The 9,631-nt window shown below is 27.6% G+C and overlaps 2 protein-coding genes and 1 long non-coding RNA gene across 4 annotated transcripts; 2 read left to right on the top strand and 1 right to left on the bottom strand.

The window, feature by feature from the left end:
• Positions 1-104: 104 nt before the first annotated feature.
• Positions 105-2,650, top strand: LOC110608335. Its single transcript, XM_021747557.2, has 2 exons — positions 105-1,820; positions 1,905-2,650. Exons 1-2 carry the CDS (start codon positions 1,813-1,815, stop codon positions 2,446-2,448), a joined length of 552 nt encoding a protein of 183 aa, XP_021603249.2. The 5' UTR covers positions 105-1,812; the 3' UTR covers positions 2,449-2,650.
• Positions 2,651-4,188: 1,538 nt separating this feature from the next.
• On the bottom strand, positions 4,189-5,030 carry LOC110608114. Its single transcript, XM_021747323.2, has 2 exons — positions 4,871-5,030; positions 4,189-4,787 (listed from the first exon to the last, which is right to left on the bottom strand). Exons 1-2 carry the CDS (start codon positions 4,876-4,878, stop codon positions 4,247-4,249), a joined length of 549 nt encoding a protein of 182 aa, XP_021603015.2. The 5' UTR covers positions 4,879-5,030; the 3' UTR covers positions 4,189-4,246.
• Positions 5,031-7,292: 2,262 nt separating this feature from the next.
• Positions 7,293-8,697, top strand: LOC110608334. 2 transcript variants are annotated; one of them, XR_006348073.1, is made up of 6 exons: positions 7,294-7,581; positions 7,677-7,752; positions 7,836-7,967; positions 8,153-8,279; positions 8,372-8,445; positions 8,589-8,697. It is a non-coding gene; the product is annotated as an uncharacterized LOC110608334 (long non-coding RNA). The 2 variants fall into 2 exon arrangements; XR_006348072.1 differs by having other exon boundaries at positions 7,293-7,581; positions 7,677-7,967.
• The last annotated feature ends 934 nt before the right edge of the window (positions 8,698-9,631 follow it).

The following is a 9,631-nucleotide window of genomic DNA, read 5'->3' as shown; positions in this document are numbered from 1 at the left end:
TCATTTGCCAATGAAATTGGTGTATGTTGTTTATTGGAGAAATTGGCTTATGTGACTTGGTTTTTTGTTAGCTAAATTTAGATGGTTGAGTAGCTAAATATGGATTGTCTACATACAAAGTTTTGAACTTTAGATGATACTGCTTGGGTTATTAGTTTGAAGCATTTCATTCTTTGTCATGCTTGAGTTGGTACAAATTTTCAGCTGATTTTTAGTACATTTAATACAAATTCTGGTGGGATTTGGATCTCCTGAGTAGGGGAAGATGGAAAGTGGAAGGTTTGCAAGCTAATTTAACTAGTTAATGTTCGGTTTCTTGACATTTGTATATACTGTCTAGTTCTGTCTAGTTCTGTCTAGTTGAATCTCAGCAAATCAAAATGGGGCTAGTTTCTAAGTTGCTAGCAATTTATGGCCTTTGGTTTAGATGGCTGACTTGATTTGGTTGAAATTCACATTTTAGAAGAAAAAAGGAACTTGAAAAATTGACTGCCTTCAGTTTTCACTGTTGGGTAATTAGGTCGTCTAGATTCTTCAAATTATTGTTGTCAACAATTTGAAACTTTTAAGATGTTCATTTACAAGCATGGCTTTTGCTAATTGCTATGTCATCCCACTAAATTTCTCAGCTTTTTTTCAAGTTTGAACTGATCTTATGTAAATGTTCAGTGAGTCAAATAAGTTCCTCTGTTAAATATATACGTGTGATCATTTTTGCATATGCAGGTAATGCATGCAATGCCTGTATGATTATTATCTTGCTGTACACAGGATGAAAATTCTCCTTTTGGACAAAGTAATTTTGTTAGTACTAGGCACGACTACTAGGACTAGGCTTTTCTTTCAATTAGTTAGTCTTTTGTTGTTTTCTCGTGTCTTGAAGAGCTGGCCAATGAGTTTATTGAAAGCTTTTTACTGCTGTTGAATGGAGCAAGTCAAAGGATTGCTCAAGGATGGAGAAGACAAGTTCATTGTGTGAAAAATGCTAAGGTTCATGTATTGTCTAATGTTGCACTTGCTTTCAATCATGTGAGAAACATATGTTTTGGAGGAAGGTAAATCTTACAAGGGATGTTTTCTTGTGTTAGTGTGAGGCCTTTGATACTTGCCTCGAACTTTTCCTTGACTTAATTATCTATGATGACTTGTAAATGGGCTATCAACGCCCTTTTGTTTCAATCCGAAGCATTAAAAATAAATAAATAATGGCAATTTCCATCGACTCTGACTCTGCTGCTGCTGCTTCTGTCTGGTTTCTGCTAAAACTTGAAATCTTGATACGCTTGATGAAAAGTTAAATATTGCATGATATTCGTGGCTTTTGCTTTTGCTTTTGCTTTTCAAGGCTCTTTCGTGGTTGTCGACTTTCACTTTGGTCAGACTTTTGGACAGAAGGGGTCCTTGTTGTATGTCATAAACAGGAATTGCAGAGCTAATGTTCTTGTCTGCTTATGGGCCATTTTTGCTCCACTCCTTTCACTTGGCTAAACAAAACGTGGGCTTCCATTTGGTTTTATATGTAAAATTTTAAGGCCCTATCCGGCAATTCAAGTTTAAAATTAATATAAAGGGCTTCATTTGAGGGTTGGAATCTTTTCCAAAGTTATTGCGTTAGATTCCTATGGAAGATCTGCAAATTTGCACCATGCATGGCAAATTGTGGATTCCAGAATAAAATTCTAATCTTTTATTATGCGTTTATACTAGGCTAATCAGCATCTACTGTTTCTTTCAACCTTCCCCTTTTGTAATGCTTAAAAACCAAAGGCCATTCAATTTCCCTACCCCATAACTGCAATAAAAAAATCAGCCATGGATGGGTATCTCTTAATCCTCTGTGTTTCATTAATGTCCATAAGTAGAAATTTATCTGATTTCTTTTACCTTCGTCTCTTTTTTTTCAGGTTAGAGGCAAAAGCTATAGATACACCAAAGGAAAAAAAGGTGCTGGACACGATAGAAATCCATCAAAAAGCACTAGACGATCTCGTCAACGTGAACTCGCTCTTCACAATAGCTGTGTTTGTGGGCTTATCCTTGGCTCATCCCGGCGAGCACAGCTTGGAGAACCGTGCCGAGTGCGACGCAGACTCGGTTCTAGCCAAAAGACTTGTAGTGAATGAGGTGCTATCATTTGCTTTCTTCTTGCTATCAAGCCTGGTAGCCAAGACTCTCAAGGTTCATCTCAACATATACAGGGAAAAAGATTTCAGGAAAACAAAGTTCAAGATTATCAGAGGAGGGATGCTGTTGATGTCAGCCTGGGGATCGATTCTTGGTTGCGTTTTTTTGACAGCGTCGATGGTGGATGTGATACAAATTCGAGTGGGAAAGATTTCTTGTGGGAGTGAATATGCGTTCAGGGCAGCAGGATCGCTGGTCGCCATTGTTACGCTTGCTTTGAGCATCTACGTGCCTTTTATGATGCATGCTATTTTATCTCCATGAAACATATTGAATAATACCGTATCTAGAATTTAGGTTTATCCTTCTCCTGAACTTCACGACATATAATATGTTTATTTTTGTTCGGATCCAAATTGGGTCAGGAGGCTGGGACCCTCGCATAAGGATGTATAATAGGTGTCCATTTTTCATTATTATAACATACTACCTTAACAATATTTATAAATAAAATTTAAATTCAAAATTTTTAATTATAAAAAATATATTATTTCATTTCAAATATTCTGGTCCATCTACACTGGCCACCGTTACAATCAAACAAAGCCCATAAGAGAGGCCTACCCATGCAAACCCCTATGTGCCGACCAAAATCCAAACGAAACAAAACATCAAACCGTACTCAGCATCAAAGCCTGATCGCGAAAGCTACGAGGATAACTTCACAATGTTTTCTGCTCAAAGAGTAGAAAAAAGAAGGTTAATAAGGAAAACCAGAAACCAGTCGGCAATACCTACCCAAATCCTAGAAACTGTAGAGCTGAGTAATGGAAGGATGACACAATGGAGCTTGCTAGCTTTTTAATATATAGCCTCTGGGGTGCTCCACAGATCCAGAACTGATCGAACCACAACAACTTGAGCTTCAACTGGCAAGGTTCCCCAACATAGATACTCAAGAATGCCTACATGGAGCTTCGATGTGAAAAAGAAAACTAAAAAATTTGGGTTTCCTGGCGAGGGACCTTCTGAATCTGTTCCTTTGTATTGTACTGTTAGGTGCTGCTGAATTACAATATTATAATGTTCATTCCAGTCTTATAAGATTCCTCGGCTTATAAAAAAAGAATAATATACATTTGGATTGTTAATGAATGAAATCTCAGTTTTGCCTTTTTTTTATTAAAAAATATTAAAATAATAATTTTCAAAATTTAATTCTCGCGACATAAAAAAATTACTATTTAATCTCTATAATATAAAAAAATTCACTAATTAGTTTTTCAATTTTAAAAAATATATTAAAACGTATTTGATATTTTAAAAAGTCTACTGGTTAGTCCTCCGATAGTTTTAATTGTTAAATATTACAAAAAAGAATAAAATACCTCCCATAGTTTTAATTGTTAAATATTATAAAAAATAGTAAAATATCTTTGTATAGACTAATTAATAAATTTTTTAAAAATTTAAAATAACAACTAATAAGTTTTTTAAAACTATATGGACTAAATAGTAAAATATCTAATGACAAAATTAATAAAAAAATTAATTAAACTCTTTAAAATGTCAATTACATTTTAATACATTTTTTAAAAATTAAAGGATAAACTCCATTTTAAAATGAAGATTAAATAGTAATTTTTTCTATTATAAATAACAAAAAATTACTATTTAATTTTTATTATTAAAAAAATTTATTAATTAATCTATTAACTTTTAAAAAATATATTAAAATATTTTTAAGATTTTCAAAAATTTATTAAATAATTTTTTCATTAATTTTAATTATTAAATATTATAAAAAATTATTTTTAATAAAAAAAATTAATTAGTATATTTTTTTTAAAATTAAAAGATTAAATTAATAAATTTTTTAAATCATAATAATTAAATAATAAATTACAAAATAAATAATTAAATTATTTTTAAAATTTTAAAAATATTTTAATATATTTTTTAAAGTTAGAGATATGAATGTATGAATAAGTTAATATTAATTATATATTTATAACCGGTGGCGTAAATATCTTTCAAAAATCAATGCATAATTGTAGTAATAATGGTGAAAATAAATCGTACAATTTATTGATTTTCAAGACTTCTACCGCCATCTCTGTGTCTAGAATACCATACAGTGCAAGATAGCAAATGCCATTGAGAATAAGTAAGATAAGAGAGCAACACCCACAAGCACAACTAGCGACACTACTGCAAACAGAGCCTCCTCGGTCTCACAAGAAAGGTTCCCTACCTTAATCTCCACAACATAAATCACTGACCATGTCAATAAAGCGACCCCAGCAATCGTTGCCAGTAACGATACCAAGAATACCAAGCCCCTGATTGGCTTCAGCAACGAACCGTTCACCTTACCGGAGTAAAACATGTTGAGATAAATCCCCAGTGATTTGGCCAGCATGCTTGAAAAGATAAAGCAACCAAATGATATAATTTCGAAAACGATCACACTTTTCTCCTTTTTTGTATCTGATTGGCATTCGGGTCGGGTTTCAAAAGTATTGTTGTTAGGAGATGCCATTGATATGCCTACGAACACAGCCATTGTGAAGAGTGAGTTCACAGTAACAAGATCTTCCAGTGCTTTCAAAATGATATCTTTGTGTTTTTTTATATCACTGTCTTCCTCTTCACCTCCATTTCTGAATGGACAGAGACAAAACTATGTCAGAAAATTGATAATGATGAGCAAATAGCAGAAACAAACAGAAAGAAAGAAAGATACCGAGCCATGGCGCAGATTCTTGCTACTGCTGCCTTTGTTTTCTGGGATTGATATGTAAATTTTTGTTAAAGGAGTTGGAGTAAATTGCAACTTTGGCTCCCCAGCTCATAGTCATTTTATAAGAATTGTGAAGCTTCCATTCAACTGACGGATGATAGCTTGTTTCTTTCTTTTTATTTTTTTTGTTTACATCATATATGTTTTTTAAAGCATGTTAATAAAATTTTATCAAATTAAAAGACTAATAATTATACGTAATAAATTTTTTAATTAAAATATAAACAGTTATAATAGTATTAGACAACCCATTTAATAGAAATATCAGTTTTAGAATTTAACAAAAATTTATAATCATTTAAAATCAAGCATTAAACTTACAAAAAATAATTTTGCAATACTAAAAATTATTGGATTAAGAAGGGAAATATTCAATTTCCTAGGAAAAGAAAATTAAAATGCAAACATTTTGAATTTTAAATATATCTTGATCAATAGTACATTCATATTAATTGATAATTGATAGGCTAGCTCCTAGGTAGACATTAAAAGTGATGTACCTAAATTATTTTAAGCCAAATTCATGCATTTATTTTTGTTGACTTGCTATGCAGAAACAATTATTATTTGGTCTTTATTATTAAAAAAATTTATTAGTTAATATTTTAATTTTAAAATTAAAATATTTTTTATATTTTAAAAATTTTATTAAATAATTTTTTTAATTTTAATAATTAAATATTATATAAAAATATAAATATTTTTAATAAAAAAATTAATTAATAAATATTTTTTAAAAAATAAGACTAATTAATAAATATTTTTAAATCACAGTAACTAACTATTAAAATAATTAACCATTAAAATTATATTTTTTTTAAATTTAAAGGTATTTTAATATATATTTTAAAATTAAAAATTGAATTTTTTATAATATAAAAATAAAATATTAAATTTTTTTATTTAAAATAAATATTAAATATATGAATGTGATAAAATAATAAAAAGTGAGCGATTTAATCCCATCGATATAAATATAAAAATACATATAAGGTGAATATTCAGTCGATTCAGTTTAAAATCAAATCAAATGAAATAAATAGAAAATTAAAATTTTAGTATTTATAAAATTCAAATTGAATAGATTTTAAAAATCAAATTGATTTTAGTTAAAAATTAAATTAAATTGAACCGATCTAATTCATTTTAATGCAATTTAATTTAATTTATTTAAATTTTTAATAAAATTTTTTATTTTTTACACTTTATTTTTAATATTTTAAAATTTATTTAAAATATTTTAATTTTAATATGATTTAATCTCTATATTAATAAAAATAATATATTATTAATATTAATTAATACAATTTAATTTTTTTAATTTTTTTTAAAATTAAATTGAATTAAAATAAATAAAATATTAATTTAAATTTTTTAATTAATTTAATTCGATCACTTTTTTTATTTAAATTGAAAAATATAAATGTATTAAAGATGATAGTTTTAAAAAACATAAATGTATTAAAGATGATAGAAACTCCTCGTCAACCACTATAGTAAGTAGATATAACTGTATTAAGTTGATCGAGAAAACTCATCAGAGAGTCGTCTATGTGGGGTAGTTCATATATAGCGGTTGACAATAATTTTTTTTAAATCACAATAATAATTACCAGTTAAAATTATTGAAAATATATTTTCAAAAATTTTAGAGAAGTATATATTTTAAAATTAAAATTAAATTTTTTTATAATATGAAAATAAAATATTAAATTTTTTTATTTTAAAATAAATATTAAATATATGAGTATAGTAAAATAATAAAAAATAAATAATAAAAAATGAGTAATTTAGTGACACTGAAATATATGAAGTTGAATATTTCGTTTAATTTAAAATTAAATTAAATGAAATAAATTAAAAATTAAAATTTAATATTTATAAAAATCAAATTAAATCGATTTTAATTATAAATTAAATCTAATTAAATTGATTTGATTCAGTTCGATTTAAATTGATTTAATCGATTTAAATTTTTAATAAATTTTTTTTATTAAAAATTTTTTATTTTTAATATTTTAAATTTTAATTAAAATATTTTAATTTTAATATAATCTAATCTTTATATTAATAAAAATAATATATTATTATTAAATTGAATAAAAAATTAAATTAAAATTTTAAATTAATTTAATTTAATTAATTTTTTAATTTAAATCTAAAAACGTGACTGTATTAAATATTAGATATATTAATGTATTTTCACTACAGATGGGGTTTTGATTTTTTGAATAAGGCATACTAATTATTCAATACGATGTGGATAATGGATTGGTAGACTACATCAGCCACAAATTTTAAAGCATCAATTGGAGTATACAGGACAAAAATGAAAAATTAATTATAAAAAATGGATTTGCTTTTTGGTGGAGTTGTTATATATGACTGTTTTGTATGCTTCCCATTTCTTGTTGGGTTAATTTTACTTGACTGCTTCAAGATAAAAACTTGCAAGTCTCCTTTGCGGAGCCGGCGAAAAATGCCTCACGGTTTGTCTGATGGTGTCTCCGCCATGGAGGTCTTCTTCACAACACTCCCTAGGGAGATATCTGTTTCTCTCTCGCCCATGCCAAACAGCAACTTGAACCGGATACTATCCGCCGCTGTGATCTCCACCGCGTCACTATCTCTCAAACCCATGCCAGCTTTTGCAAGTAACTAACTCTTTGCTTCTCTCCCTTTCTCTTTATCTGTGGATTAAATAGTTAATAAAAAGAAAAATTTGAAAATATATGTCAAATTCCATCAGAAATATCCCATCCTGAGCTGCTGAACTTTGAGGTTCAGGAGAATCAAGCACTGTGCTACTCCACACAACCCAACAGGTAAGTGATACTTAGTCTATAACAGCTTCTCGGCTGACTTTGATTTTCAATATTATTTAGCCAACTCTCGCTTCAATCAATAGACCACAGATCGAAAATGAAATGAAAGATCACCCCATGTGGCGTTTAGATTGTTGGAAATCACCCCCTCCTTCTTTGTCATTTCTGGATTCAGTCACCTGAAATTCCTGCAGGTGGGAAGTTGCCCGATCAAGGTTTGTGTGGTGCTCTTCCGTATTATTTTCTACAAATGAATAAAATTTATATTTAAGATATATACAAATGAATCTCTCCATAAAAAGAAAATAAATAAAATTTACTATTATATCGGATCAAATTCATAGTCATTCTTTATATGTCCGAGGAAATGAAGCCCTTATAAATTTAGATTATTTTCTAGGTGAATTTCCATTATGATTTCTATGAAAGCTCTGAAAGGCCTAGTCGATGGGGCAATTATGGGAGTAAAAAGAATTCCAAGCGAAAACTTGAAGAGATTTACCTGTGCAAGCATAATTTTGGAAAAGGTGACGAGAAACTGTTGAAGCATAATGTATAATTTTTGCATGATTTTGTTTAGCAGCAGACATTGTAATGTGTAGTTGTATACGTGTATTAGGATTCGAGAAAGGAATAGAAGGTATGCGAGAGGGAGGAATAAGGAAGATTTTTGTGCCCAAAGAATTTTCACCTGTGAGTATATATCTCACAATTCTTCTTCCTTGTTTTATTTTGATATAGTGTATTTTTTTTTATTCAATTTGTTTTTCAGATTTTACATTTGCTATTACATATATTTCTCTCAAATAAGAGCCAGCCCATCGTTGATTGTACAGGGCGAAAATCCGGGGGCTTTTTACGTGGAGTTGCTTCAAGTTTGCCCATCAGTGCAATGTCACATTAGAAATAAATTTCCGTGATATATAGTTTTTTAATTCTTAAATAGGAAAAAAACATGTGATATGTGAAGATTTTTCTTTATGAACGTGGAGGTAAATTTACTCATAATTATTAGGATTAGTGATTCAGTGTTTTACGTCTTAAATTAGATCGAAAGTTTGATCATGGACATAGTAAATATTTGTTGGAAATCCTTTATCCACTGTTATAAAAATAGGTTTAAACAATGGTTATAAATTGAATAGGGTGAATTATACTTTAATTTTTAAATTTTAATAAAATTAATATAGATCAGTTTTTATATTTTTAAAATTAAATATTTAAATTTTTATATAATTAATTTATTTAAATTGTAAATTTTTTAATTTATAATTCTGTTAATTAAACAGTTAAAAGGAGAATAAATATTTTAAATATGCATTCCAAGGCTTAGCCTGGTGAAAAGTGCATCCTGTAGCCTTAAAAGATCTAAGGTTCGACTCCTCCTACCCCTATTTCAAAAAAAAAATAAATATTTTAAATATTAAAATATTATTATGAAAACTTAAATCCTTTTCAATATAAATGAGAATTTTATATTATATAAACTATATTTTGATCTTTAAATTTCAACATAATTAATGGATTAGTTCTTATATTTTTAAAATTAAATTTTTAAATTTTTTAATATTTAATTTTTTTAAAATTACTGGTATTCTATCCATTATAAATATTAGTTTAAAGTTAGTGAATGGTTATAAAAGTATAATTTATTCTTAAAATACTATTTATAAAAGTTACTTATTTAAAAGTTACTTATTACCATTTAAAAGTAGTTGAAATTGTAAGTATTTTTTAAAAATTTTGAAATTATAAGTATTGAAATTATAAGTATTGAAATATTTTAATAAATAGAAATTGAAGGAAAAAAGTGTTAAAAATTAGTTAAATAAAATATTATAGATAAAAATTATTAGGAATTTAAGTATTTTTTTAAATA

Source organism: Manihot esculenta, chromosome 12 (genome assembly GCF_001659605.2).
Source record: "Manihot esculenta cultivar AM560-2 chromosome 12, M.esculenta_v8, whole genome shotgun sequence".
Classification (NCBI taxonomy): Eukaryota; Viridiplantae; Streptophyta; class Magnoliopsida; order Malpighiales; family Euphorbiaceae; genus Manihot; species Manihot esculenta.
Note: the sequence above shows the minus strand (reverse complement) of the source record. Positions and strands in the feature narration are given on the sequence as shown.